This window comes from Carassius auratus, chromosome 13 (genome assembly GCF_003368295.1).
Source record: "Carassius auratus strain Wakin chromosome 13, ASM336829v1, whole genome shotgun sequence".
NCBI lineage: Eukaryota > Metazoa > Chordata > Actinopteri > Cypriniformes > Cyprinidae > Carassius > Carassius auratus.
Genome location: NC_039255.1, coordinates 10,596,662 through 10,615,904, shown reverse-complemented (window position 1 = coordinate 10,615,904; position 19,243 = coordinate 10,596,662). Strand labels below are relative to the sequence as shown.

General features: G+C 35.3%; 1 protein-coding gene across 2 annotated transcripts; it reads left to right on the top strand.

Annotated features, from left to right (window-relative positions):
* The first annotated feature begins 539 nt into the window (after positions 1 to 539).
* Positions 540 to 15,126, top strand: LOC113112617 (paladin-like). Of its 2 annotated transcripts, none has more exons than XM_026278341.1 (19): positions 540 to 777; positions 1,254 to 1,356; positions 1,524 to 1,703; positions 2,223 to 2,387; positions 2,511 to 2,671; positions 3,484 to 3,559; positions 4,075 to 4,226; positions 4,374 to 4,467; positions 4,629 to 4,733; positions 4,869 to 4,964; positions 5,077 to 5,211; positions 5,609 to 5,725; positions 5,823 to 6,002; positions 7,203 to 7,400; positions 7,470 to 7,610; positions 7,727 to 7,798; positions 8,003 to 8,143; positions 9,697 to 9,852; positions 14,192 to 15,126. In XM_026278341.1, the coding sequence occupies exons 1-19, from the start codon at positions 542 to 544 to the stop codon at positions 14,339 to 14,341; spliced, it is 2,658 nt and encodes an 885-aa protein (XP_026134126.1). In that variant the 5' UTR covers positions 540 to 541; the 3' UTR covers positions 14,342 to 15,126. The 2 variants fall into 2 exon arrangements, with proteins under 2 accessions (XP_026134126.1, XP_026134125.1); XM_026278340.1 differs by having other exon boundaries at positions 4,075 to 4,235.
* Positions 15,127 to 19,243: the final 4,117 nt, after the last annotated feature.

The following is a 19,243-nucleotide window of genomic DNA, read 5'->3' as shown; positions in this document are numbered from 1 at the left end:
TCTTTGTGGCCCTTAGAAGGGTTAGAGCAGCTATCCTGTCACTGTGAGAGAGAACCAGAGAGGCACTGAGCGAGAAAGAGAACAAAAGAGATTAGCAAATCTTCGGCAGTGGGCTGAAGTTAAAACAAAAGGCTTTTTTAATGTTTAAAGATTCTGCTAGCAAAGAGGAAACTGATTTCGTGTTGACAGGATTTACACTTAAAGCAGAGACCTGAACCCTTGCTGAAACTAAGATGCAAAAACACTAAGGATGTGAAGCCACACGCGGCACAGCTGGTGAGACCGTAAGCCATTCACTTTAACAATCAAGATATGGACAGACGATGCTATGCACATGCATATTTGAATAGTCTGACTAATTTGAGTCTTGCAGAACACATTCAGAGCCTTCAGTAATGTTTTATTTGGGGGTTTTGTTGTCGCATCTACATAGTTGGGGTTTCAAGGAAATTTAAATCTCTGTGGAAACTGCAGCACAAAGTGCATCTGGCGCTTTAAAAAGTGCAAATGTTAGAAATAACCCCAATGTAAAATGAATAACATGACTGCCTGTTTACTTTATATTAGTCACAGTATAAATCCTCATTCCAGCACTGTGCAGATTATGGGTACGAGTGCCAGTGCAACTTCCCAGGCTGCTCCGTTTGCTCCTACACACCAGGCTGATCACCAAGGGAATGGCATGGCTGAGCACAGACGCTCACTACAGTCTGTGAACATTCACAACAGCAAAGCCAAATCCATCATCACAAACAAAGTGGCCCCTGTTGTCATCACGTAAGTGACAAGTGCAACATGATGCTTTTTCAAAATAGCCGTAAGGGCTCTCATATGCACAGAATGTTACTCTTTGAGAGAAAACCGTTGTAGATACCATCAACAACCTCACTTTCACTTGAAGGGATAGTTCACCCAAAAATTTTTACTCACCATCTAGTTGTTCCAAACCTGCAACACAAAAGAAGATATTTTTAAGAATTTTGGTAACCAAATAGTTGGCAGTAGCCATTGACTTCCATAGTATGGAGGGGAAAAAAATACTATGGAAATCAAATGTTTTGTTGCTTTAAAATATCTTTTGCGCTCAACAGAAGAAAGAAACTCAAACAGGTTTATAAAGTGGAGTGTGAGTAAATGACGACAGAATTTTCATTTCATTTCCATCTCTTTAAGGGACGAGACAGTGTATTATCAGTTGTAGGTTCTTCATGTTTGACATTTTGATAAATGTTATGAGTTTTGTCTCTATACAGAAATAACTGCAGGGAAGAGTTTCAGATTCATGACAAGATCCAATCTGCCAACTACTCAACGGGAAGGATATCTGACCTGTTGCCAGAGCACTACCTAGTGCTGGTATGCTTCACTTTTTGAGATTTAAACAAAATATTTAGAGCTTAATACTTGAAAACTCCTGGAGATGTAATGGAAAGTGCAGTAATGAGAAGGAAATGTAGATCAATTATGGACATTCCTTGTCATTTATGATTAAATGTTTTATGACTTGCTTTTATATTGTCCAGGGGGAGTTTTTTATGGTACAGGATGTATACAATAGAGCTGATGTCTTAAATACTACAAAAAGCCACGGGGCCCCCAACTTCCGCAAGGTCAAGGGAAAATACCCCCTTTTTGGAATGGGTCAACCTAGCCTGAATGGTTTCAAACAGGTCCTCCAGAGATTGCAGATTGACGGCTGTGAGGTCAGTGAGTGCTACTTTCCATGAATACAGTTCACTTTGAGTTCGTCTTACTTTTTTCCTGTAAGAACTATTAGATATGTTAACTACTATGTTATTATGTATTATAAAATTAACCTACACTCTTACAAATAGGAAAGTTTGGCAGCAATGCCATAGAACAGACTACTTTGGGTACACCAAAGAACCTGTCAGTGTTCAGTTAAGAATTTTTTTTTTAAGTGTGAAGAACAAATTAATAATCTGAAGAAAGTTTTTTGCAATGGAATGATTTGATGCATAAATATGAAAGGTTTTTCTTGGAGCCATTAATGGCGGTAAAGAACTTTTCTGTGTAAGAGTGTAGCATGTGAAGTAACTAGTTTGAAACAATCATATGTCTGTATTATCTTGTAAAATTGTGATTTTGGTCTGTTCTGTCTCAGAGGTCTTGAGCACCTTAAATACCCTATTTTTTGCAGATAGACCTTCAAAAAATGATATCAGGTTAACTGCTGTTTATCCCACAAAATATGTGAACAGGAGGCGATTTTCATCTGTGTGAGGGAGGAACCAGTGGTCTTCTTCCGCTCAGGTGGAGACTTTATTCCGTATACTCCCAGAGGAAGAGAGAACCTACATGAGAACCTGCATGACCTAGACAGAGAGCTCAGCGCAGAGCAAATAGAGCTCTCCATCCGGAAAGAGGTCTGTTATAGAGCAGAACTGATTGTATGAGGAGGATCGCTTGCCATCCTTTTATGGTGAAATATTGACAGAGGTCATTGTGTCTGTCCATGTCAGGTTTTAATTCTCTGATATTTTCTCCAGTTGTGTGACTTTGCAAAGCTGAGTGAAAACAAGTTCTATGTCTATAATGACATTGAGCATTTTAAAGATGAACCTCAGCAGGTTCAGATTCTGTCAGAAGAGGACATTCATGTCACTGAGGAGGTCTACAGAAGACCACTTTTCAGTCAACCACAGCACAGGTAATTTCTCATATTTTACGACAGAATAAAATCAATTGCGTTTTTTTCTTCATGCTTCATGAAAGGTTTAATTTAATTTAATTTAATTTAATTTAATTTAATTTAATTTAATTTAATTTAATTTAATTTAATTTAATTTAATTTAATTTAATTTAATTTAATTTAATTTAATTTAATTTAATTTAATTTAATTTAATTTAATTTAATTTAATTTAATTTAATTTAATTTAATTTAGCAGACGCTTTTATCCAAAGCGACTTACAGTGCATTCAGGCTAAATATTTTACCTAACATGTGTTAACATTAAAATTTGATATTGTTAAATATTAGTACAATTTCAAATAATTATTTTGTACTTTAATATATTTTAAAAGTTTATTCCTGTGATGGCACAACTGAATTTTCAGCATCATTACTCCAGTTTTTAGTGTCAAATGATTCTTCAGAAATCATTCTAATATGATGATTTGCAATCTTATATACAATTATGCATACAGTTATTATATTATAAATGGGTTTCCTGTCACTTTTGTTACATTTTAATGCATCCTTGCTGAATTACAGCATTTTATTGACCCCAAACATAAAAGGCATTTGAACAGTATCAAAAATGAATGATAATGGCATGGGGAAAACTTTCCAAGACACTTTTGTGATATTTGTTTAAAAATAGAGGAAATCTATTCTAAATTAAACCCAAAGTAGTGTCCATAGGTGAAAAAAAACATGCATATATGAATCAAAATTAATCTTACTTTTAAAGTTCTTCTAGTTCTGTGTATTGTTTAATGACAAATGTTGATGGATTTAGATATTACAGATTGCCGCTCCCTATGGAAGGGGCCCCACTTGAGGAGACATTTGATGCCTTTGTTAATATACTCAGGGTAAGATCTCCATGAATATTTTTTTTTTTTTTTTTTTGCCTCTCCCTCTACTTTGTAAGTTTAAAATAACTCTATGTGAGCTCTGGTTTATTCATATCTGATGATTTGTGTAACTGAACCAATAATTCAACCCTAGAACCCAGAACTTTAAGCCCAGCACTTGCCAACAAACCATATTTAAATTTCACAGTCACCAGTAACATCAATCTTTGAAAACCATATTAACACAGACAAAAGTTATAAATGTTAACTTAAGACCATGAAAAATGATTTCAGGTATCCACTTGTGATCAGGAAACAGCAAGATTGTTTTTTTTTTTATATTCCAGTTTCTTCATCTTTTCCATCTTGATTTAATTTTCCTTTTATCAGAGTTTGACAACAAAAAAATTAAAGACTGTTCTTTTTTAGGTTACAGAAATAAAAACAGACATGCATATTGTGCTAAATCATTATGTTATTCACATGTAATAATTTAGTTCCAATACAAATTCACCCACCTTTGTGTCCACCAGCTGACCCCAAACCTCTTTTTGATGCGGGACAGCTCCAGACCTCCGCCTGCACTGCTCTTCAGCTGCCAGGTGGGGGTGGGACGCACCAATCTTGGCTTAATCCTGGGAGCCATAGTCTTCCATCACCTGCAGGGGGCAGCAGAGAGCCCCAGGTACCTATGGTACAGTGTTAGTGCAATTTCAATTACTGTTTACCTTTTTAAAGAAAAGCATTACTTATTAATACTCTACTGTGGTAATGTTGTGTTTTAAGGTCCTTTCTCTTCTTAAGTTCTACTTACTTTTCATCTCTTTCACAGGCAAGAAATGCAGAAGAGTGAACACAAATTGGATTTCCAAGTGATTGAGTTGCTGATCAGTCGCCTACCTAAAGGTCAACAAGTCCTTGATGAGGTTAGAATGTATTAAAGATGTTTGTAAAAGTCTTGGTTCATGAAATAGTCCAACTGTTTTCAATTAATTTGCATCTTAAAAAAACATATACCATATTAGGAGGATTTTACTGAATAAATAGTTTTACATAAACCAAGTGGTTTTTTATGTATATATCACAGGTTGACGATGCTATTGCCATGTGCTCTGATATGCATAATATAAAAGATGCTGTGTTTGAAAACAAGCTGAAGCTTGAAGGCATTGGCGAAGATTACCAGATTCAAGTAAGTCCCGACTGAAACATTCTTGTGTCCATGTTGTCAAACTGCTATAAAATGGTTGCTTTAATGTAAAAAATTGCGTTTTTTTTAAACGAAGGTCACATATTTGTGTCATTCACACATTTTTTTTGTTTGCAGGGAAACAGCACAAAAGGCTATTTCCTGCAAAGAACACTGCAAAGTCTTGAACGCTATGTGTACTTACTAGTATTCAATGCATATCTTCATGAACAGGTATTGCTAACTATATGCTACTATATTATTATATTTAAAATCAGTTATTTTTGTCGTATATACCATTATTTGAATCATTTTTCAACTGTCTGTTGTATGTCTATCACTGTAGTATCCACAGGCATTTCCTCAGAGCTTCAGTCAGTGGCTGTGTATGAATGCTTGGATCTACAGACTGCTGGCCTGCATGGATAGCTCTGAACTCTCAACACCAGCCAGCCTTATAACTGATGGGATTCGAGTTCTGGTAAGAGTGAACAATTTTTGGTTTCATAAAACATTTCCAGGACATTAGTTTATGGTTATAGAGTGTTAGGAAGTGCTTTCCCCAAAACATAGCCAAAGGGGAACCGTACACCATCTTTAAGGGAATATTTTGTGTTCGCTGTGATGACGTAGAAATTACATATTAAAACAGATACAAATAATTAGTTATATAGTATATGTTCATATGCACCAGGTAATAGTCTTTGTACTTTATCCTTGGATAGTCATTTTCTTCCCTGGTTATATCTGATATACCAGACTTTCTAGCCTTGCTCTTATCAGAGACGAGCTGTGACCTCCTCCTACAGCCCAGCTGACTCTCCCTAAGATATAGGCTAGTACATTATGCACATTATATCTTCAATTTTATTTTAAAGGTGTCCAGTCAATTTTTAGCAACAGATTTGCTCAGTACAGCCAAGGAGATGAAAGTGGCCAATTTCAGACGTGTTTCCAAAATGGCTCTATATGGGATGGCCCAGCCAAACTCTGAGGTAAATCCTTTCTGATGCTCATTTCAGCAGCCCAGGCTCCTAAATCTGATAATAAGTCTAATAATAAATAATCAAAGCTTGTTTGCCCCCATTTCAGGCTGTGGCTGTCGTGATGTCCTACCTGACAGACCAGAGGCGAGGGCACTCTACAATTCTCTGGCTGAATCTGCAAGAGGAGCTTGTGCTGGAGGCAAACGGACAAATGTTCACCCCACGAGAGCCAGGCAGTCTCGAACAGCCTATTCCAGTTTGTGTTCAACATCCACAAAAGCTCCAGGTGCAGTTCTGTCCAGGGCAGATCTGTTATTAAATAAAATTGAAAAGGGTAGTGTCTTTATATGACTGGGCCAGACCAATTTGTTGTAGGTACAACTTGCATACTGTGTGCAATGTGACACAATGCAGTACATAAAAAAGTTCAATGCAGTGTGCAGAATAAGCTATTGGCAACACATCATGTGTATTTGAAATGCATAGTTGTACGTATTCTGATTCATCCAAGTGACTCAGTTCCGTTTACCAAAAAGATATGTAACCGATTATATCCTAAGACACTGATACACTGTGACACACTGTTCAAAAGTTTAGTGTTATTAACATTTTTTTTAATGTTTTTGAAGGAAGTCTTTTATGCTTACCAAGGCTGCATTTATTTGATCATGAATACAGCAAAAACCACAAATGTGAAATATTATTACAATTTAAAATAATTGTTTTAATTTATTTATGATGCAGTTTATTCCTGAAATATGAGCAGCCATTACGCCAGTCGTCAGTGTCACATGATCCTTCAGAAATCATTGTAATATGCTGATTTGGTGCTCATCAACATCTATTATTATTATTATTATCAAACCGCTGTTTAACTTAATTTTCAATGAATAAAAAGTTCAAAAGAACAGAATTTATTTGAAATAGGATAATAAATATTTTACTGTAAATTTTCATCGATAATTAATGCACACTTGCTTTATAAAAGTGATAATAATACAATAAGTAAATTTTTTTTTTAAATCATACTGACCCAAACTTATTATTGAGTCAACGTTGAGTCGCTGAGTCAACCAAAACGAGTCTTATTATTCTTCATTAAAATGACCATGAGTCGGTTTATGCAAGTGAATGAGAATGAACGTTCACTTAAATGATTAGTTCAAAAAGGTGACATTGAATACATCCGTGTGCAAAATCATTGGGGTTAAATTTGAGGTGATACTACTCATCAAAAATTGCACTAGAGTGTAAATCCATTGTGACCGTCTTATTTTAGCCCATATTTTATTTGTATTTTATTACATGAGTAACTAAATGTTTGGTCCATGTGATGTACTGTAGAATGTTTTTCATTGTTACAGGTAGTAGCTTTTGATTTCATCATAAATTTAGATAAAATGAGATGAAAGGTTTTTTTTTCACCCAAGAATATGGCTGCTGTGATCTAAGAACCTAAGCTTTAGCAATATGGCTGTCTCCACAGGAAATGGAGCTGGCACTGAAGCAGGACATCCTGAGGTGTGAGAAATGGCTGGAGGTGATTACAGAGCAGGATAAACAGATGAGAATGTTTAAGACTTGTCAAACCATTGAGGAGCTCTTTGTCCATCAGAAGAGTGTTCATCCTGGTCTGAGCTACCAACGGATCCCTCTGTCTGACTTCTGTGCACCTAAAGAAGAGGCAAGTCAGTACGCTATACGAATGGTATATATATGATGCTTTAGTTGAAATGTTGTTGTTCTCCCTCAGGTTTTTGACCAGTTGTTGGAGGCCATGAAGAGCAGTCTGGCTGAAGACCCCAACTGTGCTTTCATCTTCAACTGTCATGATGGGAAAGACCGAACCACTGCAGCCATGGTCATCGCCACTCTCACCCTGTGGCACATTAATGTAGGTCATTTTCAGCTAGTGGAGGGAGGAAATGAGAATTCAATTATTCACCCCCATGACATTGGATAGAGGAAAAATGTTTAAACTGAGCTCCAATCAGTTTCATTTTTCTTTAGGGCTTTCCTGAGTGTGAAGAAGATGAGATTGTAAGTGTCCCTGACGCCAAGTACACCAAAGGAGAGTTTGAGGTACATTGAGGTCATGCTTCCTTAAACCATACCACCAAACTTCAACAATCATGCAAATAAAACATGAAAATTTGACAAAAATAATTGTCTATGGTATTTTTGACTGAAATGTATTTAATAGAAAATAGTGTCTATTGTGGATATAGATTGAAAAACATTTGATTTGATTAATTTTGACCCATGCATGCATATGTGTGCATTCAGGTGGTAATGCAGGTAGTAAGGGTGTTACCTGATGGCCATCGTGTGAAGAGAGAAGTGGACGTTGCTCTGGATGTTGTTAGTGAGACGATGACCCCCATGCATTATCATTTACGGGAAGTCATCATATCCACTTACAGACAGGTGAAATGTGATTTACACACACACACACACACATATATATTATATATAAATAACTTGTTGCTCATTTCAAAAAATTTTATGTGTTTTGCATACATAAACTTCAGCATGAAAAGTCAACTGTAAAAAAGCTAGTTAATAGGACAGTTAGTCACTGCTTTTATCAGCCATGTTAAATAATAGATTGCTTCAAAAGCATTTGTTTTTGTACCAAACATGGCCTTTGAGAAGTCTATAGAGGTACAATTTTTTTATTTGTGCTGATGCACTGAAAGGGACCAAGAGATTATTAATGCCCATTCCCATGCATCAGCCTAGAAGGACTCTGAATGTGTTTTATTTGAGGCTGTAAAACATTTTTTTATTCTGAAGTGAAGACCTTGAAAAACAGCAGTGTAAATAAGCAGAGAGCTTTCAAAAGACTGCTTTAAAAAAAAAAGCCCTGGAAATATTTATTAGGATCCAAGACTTTATAGTTAGTATGTTCTGGGGTACTTGTATATTTTTGTCATGTAACAGTTGTTACAGTAGCTTATCAGTGGCTCAGTGTTTATGTACTTATTCATTTGCACCAAACTTTGAGCCTCTTTAAAGCTAATCAGCATAGACTAGTAAATATTGCCCATGCCACACTGCACATGTAAGAATCTGTGTTCACTACATATGCTCTGTTACTATAACTTCATTTGAGCATGTGGCAGTGTACTGGTGCATGGCCTGTTACTCAGAAATGTTGCATATATCTAGCTAGCTGCCTCATTCTGAATGAAATGCATCATATAAAGCCCTTGATTGACTCTGGGAAGTTGCTTGTTATTTAGCAATTGTTTCATTTCCTCTTGATTTGTCACTTAATTAGCATTATGTACAGATGTATTTTCACTGGTGGTCTGAGACTTTCGGAACGTATTGTAAAATATTAAAGTTCAAAGAAAATAATCAAGTGAGCACTTTACCACTGAGAAAGATATTTGGCTTTAAACATATTCCATCTGATCTCAGACATGGCCTGGCAGGTACTACACTTGCGATAACAAAAAAGGCTCGATTTAAATCAACAAAAGTTGTGCCCTGATCCTTATGCATGGCGATGCAAATACCTGATCCTGTTCTCCCCTCCTTTCCTGTATTTTCTGTCATCTCACTTACATGGAAAACATGGAAAAGGTGAAAAACAGCTAATACAATTTCTGCTGGGTAAATCATTTGCATGTGACATTATTCAGGCCTTTTTACAAACATATTTTTGTAAATTATCTAATATAAATCAAAAGTAGAGGTTCAATAAATTACTAGGAACAAAAAGTTAAAAGCAGAAATATAGACAACCAAGCAATCCAAATATTGATGGAATCACTTGTTTGTGTAGATCTCATTGGCTGCTTATACCAAAACCTATCAAAGTGAATGGATATTGAAGATAATACCTGAAATGATAATCTAAAAAAAAATGAACGAACAGCTGAATATGTTGTGCCATCAACATTTTGTAAAAAATAAATAAAAGGGAAACTAGAGGAACAACATGGAGTTCACTGGCATTTCTTTCTCTTCAGATTAAGAAGGCTAAATCAGAGGCCGATGCTCAGTGTTTGCGGTTAAGGAGTCTGCAGTACCTCGAGCGTTACATTTATCTCATCCTGTTCAACTGCTACCTCCACCTGGAGAAGAAAGACTCCTGGAGGCGATCCTTCAGCCAGTGGATGTACCAGGTAAAGCTTGACTCACTTGAGCCCCTTTCACACTGCCATTCCGGCAAATACAGGGGTAAAGTGTTCCTGTAATTGTTCCCTGGTCGCTAGATTTGGCACTTTCACACTGCCAGTGATGACCCGGTATATGTGCGTGCTTTCACACACAACCCTTGAAGATCCCGTAACGACACGTGACATCAGCGCGTGACGTGTAATGTACGAGTCGACAACGCTTGGCACGTTATACTTTAACTGAAGCAAGCAAACCATCTCTGCGTCAGCGCGGAAAGTGAGGAACTAACTGATCTCTGCTTTATTACAGTTTGCACATATGTGTTCGTCGCGAATGTTGATCTTCCTTCAAAACAGCCGGTAAAAGAGTCGCGCGATAACGCGCGTCATCACTTCGATACGGAATTAGATCTGGCTTTTGTTCACACAGCGCTCGTTCCGGATCGATTACCGCAATGTTACTATGTCCCCGACCCGGGTTCGATTCGGTAATCAATTCCGGGACGTGGTTGCTTTCACACAGAAGGCGACCAGGCAATGTTACGGGAATATTGCGGGTCCGACGTGCAGTGTGAAAGGGGCTTTGCTTACTTGAGCCCAAGTAGGGGTGCACAAACTCGGTCCTGGAGGGCCGGTGTCCTGCAGAGTTTAGCTCCAACCCTAATTAGACACACCTGAACCGGCTAATCAAGCTCTTACTAGGCAGACTAGAAACTTCCCAGGTTATATCAGACATTATGACCACATCTAAACTGACTACTATTACTTTCAGTATTTATTTCAGTAATTGTAGTGGCCTTCTAAGAGTGCAGAACATTTTCTTGGTAACACTTTTGTAAAGGGACCACTTCTCACTATGAACAAATTTCTTAGAAGTATGCCTATTATTAACAAATTGGCTTTGCTTATTAGTACTTGAGTATTAAAGCAAAAGTCATAGTTAATTGTTAATTGCGGGAATTGGACCTTAAAGCTGCAGTAGATAACTTTTGTAAAAATATATTTTTTACATATTTGTTAAACCTGTCATTATGTATGTGCTGACAGTAGAATATAAGACAGATAATCTGTGAAAAAATCAAGCTCCTCTGGCTCCTCCCAGTGGTCCTATTGCCATTTGCAGTTACAGACCGCCCCCGTTAAGAAACAACCAATCAGAGCTGCGGTCCGTAACTTTGTTTGTGTTCAAAATGTAGAAAAATGTATATAATAAGTGAGTAAACCATGAATCCATTTTCCAAACCGTGTTTTTAGCTTGCCCTGAATCACTAGGGTGCACCTATAATAAGGGTTTATATTCGGACTATTTTAGACTGCTTCAGGGGTACCGCGGCGGAGTAACCCAGAACCTTTGTGATTCTTCATAGACATTTAGAGAGAAGTAGTTCCGGCTACGATGTTCTCCCGCAAGACGCAAGCAGTTCTGTTTATTAACCGCTAGAGCGTCAAAAGTTACAAACTGCAGCTTTAAAATAAAGTGTGACCCTTTTCTTTGTTTCGAGTTTTACAAAACACTAAAACTTTTTTTCCAGGTTTAAAAAAATAAAAACGGCTTCAAAATGTGGTCTCCTACTGTTGGAGTGTGAGTTTGTTAACCTAACAATAGCAAAAAAGTGCATTAATTACTGATCAGCCTTTTTGAGTACAGATGACCTTGTTTCTGTTGAAAACATCAAGATAAATTGTGCTGTTTTAAAGATACCTTCTTAAAAAATAGTTACACTTTCAATTAGTGACTTTACATTGTTCACTCTCAGTCTGAAGAAAGATACAGCTATAACCTGTCACTCATACTCAACACACAAGCCTATATTTCTGTACCTTTGAGAAGCTGATGGTAGGACACCCATAGTTCAGCAGACCAGTGCTTGTGGATAGATGAATGGCTCACTGTCAGTCTGTCAATATGAGGTTGTAAATGTATTCTGTCTCAATCAGAGGTTTCCTGAGTCAAACCTTAGTTTATAGCCACAGCTTTTATCCTCGGATTGACAGGGTAGAAGAGAATTGGAAGACTGTAAGTTACCTAGTGTTTTCTTATTTATACTGTTGAAAACCATGGCATTGAAGAAAAAAAAATAATCATGATTAATCTCATGATTTTCCACCTTCAGAAAGCACAGTAAAAAATAAAAAAGAAATAATATAAAATTTTGTAAATATAATTGCATTAAACACAAACGGTACATTTTTAAATGTGCTTCCCAAAGCTTCATTTATTTGATTAAATATGAAACCATACTATGAAATAGTATGACAATTTAAAACAACTTTTCTGTTTTAATTTATTTTCAAATGTAAGTTATTCCTGTGATGTGAAATATTTTCAGTGATGCATGATCAGATTCAGAAATAATTCTAATATGCTGATGCTGATTTTTTGGGGGGTATTCTTTGAATAAAAAGTTCAAAAGAACATCATCTACAGATACATCTCAAAATAATTGAATATCATGGAAATGCTTTATTTTTTGTAATTTAATAAAAAAAAGCAACCTTTCTTATATTCTAGATTCATTGCACACAAACTGAAATATTTCAAGAGATTTTTGTTTTAATTCTGATGGTTATGACAGCTTACGAAAATAAAAAATTCTCAAAAAATGTGAATATTTTCTCAAAGATCAATCAAAAAAAAAAAAAAAAGATTTACAAAACAGAAATGTTCCAGATCTCCAAAGCAGGTTTAATTATGGACTCAATTCTTGGTTGGGGCTCCTTTTGCACGGATTACTGCTTCAATTCGGCGTGGCATGGAGGCGATAAGCCTGTGGCACTGCTGAGGTGTTATTGAAGCCCAGGTTGCTTTGAAAGCGGCCTTCAGCTCCTCTGTATTGTTTGTCAGATGTTACTTATCTTCCTCTTCACAATACCCCATAGATTCTCTGTGAGGTTCAGGTCAGGAGAACTGGCTGGCCAATTAAGCACAGTAATATCATGGTCATTGAACCACTTGGAAGTGGTTTTGGTACTGTGGGCAGGCGCTAAAGTCCTGCTGCAAAATTAAATCAGCATCTCCATAAAGCTTGTCAGCAGATGGAAGCATAAAGTGCTCCAAAATCTCCTGGTAGATGGCTGCATTGGCTTTGGACTTGATGAAACACAATGGACCAACACCAGCAGACGTCAAGGCACCCAAAGCATCATTGACTTCCAAAACATCACACTGGACATCAAGCAGCTTGGATTCTGTCCCTCACTATTCCTCCTCCAGACTCCAAATTATTTTTCTTCTTACCCCAGGTGAAATGCTTCTGATGTTTTTTCTGGTTCAGGAGTGGCTTGGTTCTAGGAATGTGACAGCTGTAGCCCTTTTCTTGAAGACGTCGGAGTGTGGTGACTCATGATGCGCTAACTCCGGCTTCAGTCCACTCCATCTGAAGCTCCTTTCCTGACAATCTTCCCAAGGCTGTTGTCATCCCTGTTGCTTGTGCATCTTTTCCTGCCACACTATGAATATATTTTGATACAGCACTCTGTGAACATCCAGGCCTTCTGGACAACTGTCAAGTCTTTCCCATATTTGTGGTGGCATGTTCTAAACTATCCCAAGGGGAACCCAGTATAAATACTCAAAATTAATCAAACTAATCAAGTTCAAAATGGAATATTCAAATTTTTTGAGATACTGAATTTTTAATTTTCCTAAGATGTATGTCATAACCATCAGAATTAAAACAAAAAAAAACTACTGAAATATTTCAGTTTGTGTGCAATGAGTCTAGAATATGAGAAAGTTTGCTTTTTTTTTTATTAAATGACAATAAATAAATACCTTTTCAATGATATTCTAATTTGTTTAGATACACCTGTATTTGAAATAGAAATCTTTTGTACCATTATACATGTCTTTTCTGTCAATGCTGAATAAAAATATTTAATCTCTTTCTTTCTTTGAAAAAAAAAAAAAAGTTTGAATGGTGGTGTTTTTATTTGATTAGATGCTAGTTTGAAGAACCCTGTTCTAACAAATATAGTTGAGCTTGAATTGTTAAGCAATAATTTTTCCACATTAATTGCCCACAAGTCCCAGTTGTTCTTAAGATAGATTCAGCTGGTGAAGCACTTTATATGTTTTTTGAAAGCTGAGCTCTGTGAATTTATTCATTTGTGAAGCACACTGAAAATACACCAGTTTATTCCGTCAAGGGCACAAAGCATTTCACTGTCACTCTGTCAACCTTTCAGGACAAGTGAGCAACTGTGCCACTTATGAACATAAACCCCACTTATAAAGTAGATATAGATATATATTCAGGAAATACACATATTAAGTAATGGAATATCAATTATCACTTCTTTTATTGTTCAAGTGTTTGAAATGCAGGAGTTTTGCTGTTTGCAGGTGGCAGCTAGAGCTGGTGTGTATGCCATCCTCAACCATCTGGGCTTTTCTGAGTTTGAGAATCCTGACGACTCTCTGATGGCCAGGCTCCGTTTCCGCTGGCTCCCACACAGTGTCCAGTTTATTCCCATGCGAGGGCAACTTATTTAGAAAGGCACAGTATGTCGAACTAAATACTGACTCAAATTTCATTAATATGTTTTTATTACAATTTCTATCAGTCTCATTAAATCAAGTGATTTAATGCATCCTGTTATCTTATTTACATTTTGAACTCTCTCTTTGACTTGGCAGTGTTATGTTTTGTCTTTGTAAAATATAAGACAACAAACAGAAAGTTGTTAACCTAATGAACCACACATAAATGCTAATAAAAGTTTTAATGCTGGCCTTTAAAAGGTACATTTGCACACTGTTATAAAATGTCACCTCATTTGTATATAAAACATTTAATGACTTGAGATTTGACTTAATGTGACGTCTTGCTGGATGATCATTTACATTCATGTATATCATTAAATTACTCTATTTTTTCTTATACATCTTTTTGAACCGTTTAAATCATTAAGTCTTTTTCCAGTGGAGCCCATTAAGGATCATTTAATAATTCCATTCAATTAATTGAACTAAAAGGGAAAAAAATTGGACAGCTTGAATGTTTTGAATAGCCTTAAGTTATAGACTGAACAAACAGATGTCTTTGACATAATTTCTATCCTTCTTGTCCTTCAGACTTGAATTGTACATAATAACCTGATGTTCCTCGTCTATACATGTCAGGTTTAAAATTAGTTTCCGATTAAAAATGACACTTTCCGATTTCTGACAGGTTCTAAATTTGCAGTAAGCACTGCCTGGATGAGATTGACCCATCAGAATCAAGTATGCAAAAAAAATTATACACACACACACACACACACACACACACACACACACACACACACACACACACACACACACACACACATATATATATATATATATATATATATATATACCCAATTAGAATGCAAGCTGTGTAATATTTAAACTGAATGAAAACAAGTGACATAATTTTTTATTACATTTTTGTCTTCATCCTCATTTATGGATTTTCCCCTCATGTAAAAGGTGTAGGTGTATATAGGGAGAAACAACTCATACAGTAACAAAGGCACAGAATATGTCTTATTTCTTTCCCCGATTCCAGGCTCATGTCTCTGATCTGTCTGTGTATAAAGGACTGTGGGTCAGATAAAATTAACCCTTCTTGGCACTCAATAATAGTGAAAAGCCATGTGCTTTGGAGAAACTGTATCTCATACATACTGTATCTTTATTGTCCTCCCAGCATTGTCTTGTTAAATGTGAGCCAAAATCATCACAATTAAAAGAACCAAAGACAGTCTGTGTCCATTTAATTTATTTAATACACAAGTTTCACAATTTGAGTTGAATTACTAAAATAAATGAACTTTTCCACACACTTTGAACTTTTTTTTTTCTAATTTAGTATCTAGAGCAAAACAGATGCATATACATGCAAGCATCTTTCTGTGAACTGCACGAGCATGTGTCAGCAGCTGTGTGTCCTCAAGAGTGATCCACTTGTATTTTGAGCTAATGTCTTGATATGTTTGCTTAATTTATTATTTGATGGAAACAGTAATGATTTGGACAGCTTTGATAAGGATTTCTACAGAATACTGACTGCCTTGCAAGCAGTTAAAAAAGTGAACTCTGTATTAAGTTACATTTATGTAAGCATTTATGTAAGCACATATGAGATAAAACAGATGGTAAAAAAAAAAATTCCTATGAATACTACTGCATTCTTGACATAATATCTCACTCATTTGCAAATAAGAAATGTAATTACCTTTTTTAAGTGTTGTTCTATCTCAAGAATCATATATATTCACAATAAACAATTCACAAGGTATATATCATAAAAACAAATGTACGTTTATTAATATTTAATTATAATTATTATTATAATTATTATTATCTCATGAGATTATCTCAAGAATGTGCTAGTATACTAATTACATTATACATCATTTTTGTCTACCACTTTTATTCTTTGTTCATTATATTTTTCATATTTAGTTTTTTTGTGTTTTCTTCAAAGGTGAAAAAAGCGTGCATGTTTTTATTTTATTTTATTTTAGTATATCGTGCAAGTGATGGTCATGGTCAAATTTAGTGAGCTGCCTTCATACACGGCATGTTTGGGCGTCATACAGGCGTCATAAGGAGATAGGGAAGACGACTCATAGGTTTGAGCCACAGCCGATGAAGTATCTCGTGTCAAGGGAGCTGCTGCTGCTTCAGTGTGCAGAGAATGTAGACTACACTGATTTACCAGTCTGTGGTTTTTAAAATTTTGATTTCTTTCGCCCCACTTCTAAAGACAAGATTTACACTTGGGGGATACGAAAATTACTTCCGAAGTGTTGGAGCAACTACTACAATTTTATGATGATGATATCACAGTCAGTATGATTATTGCTGTTGCACAGGCCATAGGTTTTTCTAATTCCTTCAACAACCCTATTATTTATGCTTTCATGAATGAGAACTGGAAGTTCCCTTTTGTGTTCGGCAGTCCAGTCAACATGTGGATGTGAAGGACAAATCGACAAAGGACAAGGTACTTTTTTGTAAGTCTGCCAGAGAAGAAGAGGACTTCTCTCTCGTGCCCAGAATACATGTAGTTGATCAATCTGCAAGATCAAAAATGCACACATCTCTGTCATTTCTGGAGGAGAGAATCTGCTGAGAGCAATTAATGCATGCAAGATGTATCCTGTAATATGTATATACATACATACACACACACACACACACACAATGTTCTAGAGTTTGGAGTTAATAAGACTTTGTAAGATTTTGTCTTTTATGCTCAAGGTTGTATTCTTGTGTCAAAAATAAAAATAAAATTAAATACAGAATAAACAGTAATATTGCCAAGTACTATTATATTTTAAAATAACAGATTTATATTTTGTATATATTTTGAATATGCAGCATTCACTACTTCAGAGTCACATGATCCTTTCAGTTTATAGATCCATGATGTTGAAGTTGTGCTGCTTAACCCTCAGATGGTTTTCGGGTCTTTTTGACCCCAAATGACTTTTACTCAAATTAAAAAAAATGTTCCCTTTGTCCAAATGGTATGAAACCTTCTATGGCTCTCAACACTTTCTAGATCTACAAAAAAAAAAAATTGGAATGATATCTGTTTTTATGTTAGCGTGACAAAATTTGTGACACTCATGGTCTTCGAGACCCCGCAATCAAAATAAGACAGAAACAATGCAGAACACATCTACAGAAATGGCACAAATAATGTGGCACACTTCCACCAATGCAAAAAACATCCACAATGCTAAATGATATTGCTCACAACATGCGTACACACACACACACACACAGAGAAATACATTTTTGAGACTATAAAAACTGTTCTCTTATCATTTGTCAAAAAAAAATCATCCAAAATGCAGAATCAACACAAATATAAAGTAGTGACACTGACACCGACAATGTGCACACACACACACACACACACACACACACACACACACACTTGTGAGGATAAAAACAACTGCTCTCTTATAATTATTAAAAAAAAATTATGCAAAATGCAGAACCACCAAAGAGGGAGAGAGAGTGAGAGAGAGATGACATTATGAGACAAAACGATTTAGCACACACACACACAAACCTGCTTCAACTCCGTCTACAGAAGTCATGCAGTTTACCATGCTTACTGCCTGCAATGCATTGTAAAGTAACATTATTGAAAAACTGGGGGGTTTTTTCAGTAAAAAAAAAAAAAAACTTTGACAATTTTTGTGATTTTATAATATTTAGATATGAATCCAACTTGTGAAAAGATATATTTCAGGTAGTCAAATAGCAAATAGCATATAGTGGAGCTCTATAGCCATCTAGTGGTTAAAGTGATTTTTTTTTAACTACATTTTCCAAAAATTGGGTATAAATGTTACATTAAATCATGTAAAATTATCCATGTTATCACCATGAATGAAAGTTAGAAATCTGTGTCTTTTAGAAAGTGCATTTTTTACATCAAATGCTGTTTTTTTTTTGTAAATTTTTTTTACAAATATTTATTTATTTATTTATAGAAATGTAAAATATATCATAAATCCTCTAAAAAGTGCACAAATGTTGAGTAAAAACATTAACAAACAGATTAAAATTACATTTGTAAAAAAAAAAATAATAAAATAAAAAAAAAATATCTTGTTACCCCAAAAAAAATGAGTGTGCACAGGAAACGAAGAACATCAGAGGGTTAATATTGTCATGAACATTTTGAATAATTTATATATATATATATATATATATATATATATATATATATATATATATATATATACACACACACACACACACACACACACACACATTAACAACAGCACAATTCAAAAGTCTCAAAGACAATGACAGACCATTAAATAAAAGATTTAAAAAAATTATTTATTTTCTTTGCTACCCATAAGATCTCAAGGCAAGGATACTTTTATAAATAAACTCTGCTCTCAGATCTCTTGTGTATTTGTGTTTGTGTCAGTCAACGTCAATTCACCACTAATTATTTAATTGGGTAAAAGTGTAATAGTAAGTTACAATTATTCAAGAAAACAATTAATAAATATAAATAAAAAATAACAGATTAAAACAACAGGACTGTAGGAAGACTAATATGCGACTGACTAGCTGTAGTAAAAAAGTCGTAATTTCATAACATCAATGATTTAAGCATTAGCCTACTACTCGTTGTTTAATTAAACTTTTAGAAATATTAGGATCTTAATTAACTGACTGAATTAATTAAGATACAAACGCTTTCGTTCTAAGCATCCAGTCGTGACTTACATTTATAACTTTGAATTTATTAGTCTGTGTGCTTTTATATTTCCATATAACACTTTTATCTCAGTATGTTTCATGTCTTGTCGATTAAATAAAAACACTATTATTATTTTTTTTTAACCCTAATTTTATTTAGCATCGCTTTTAATTCAGGCAGTACTT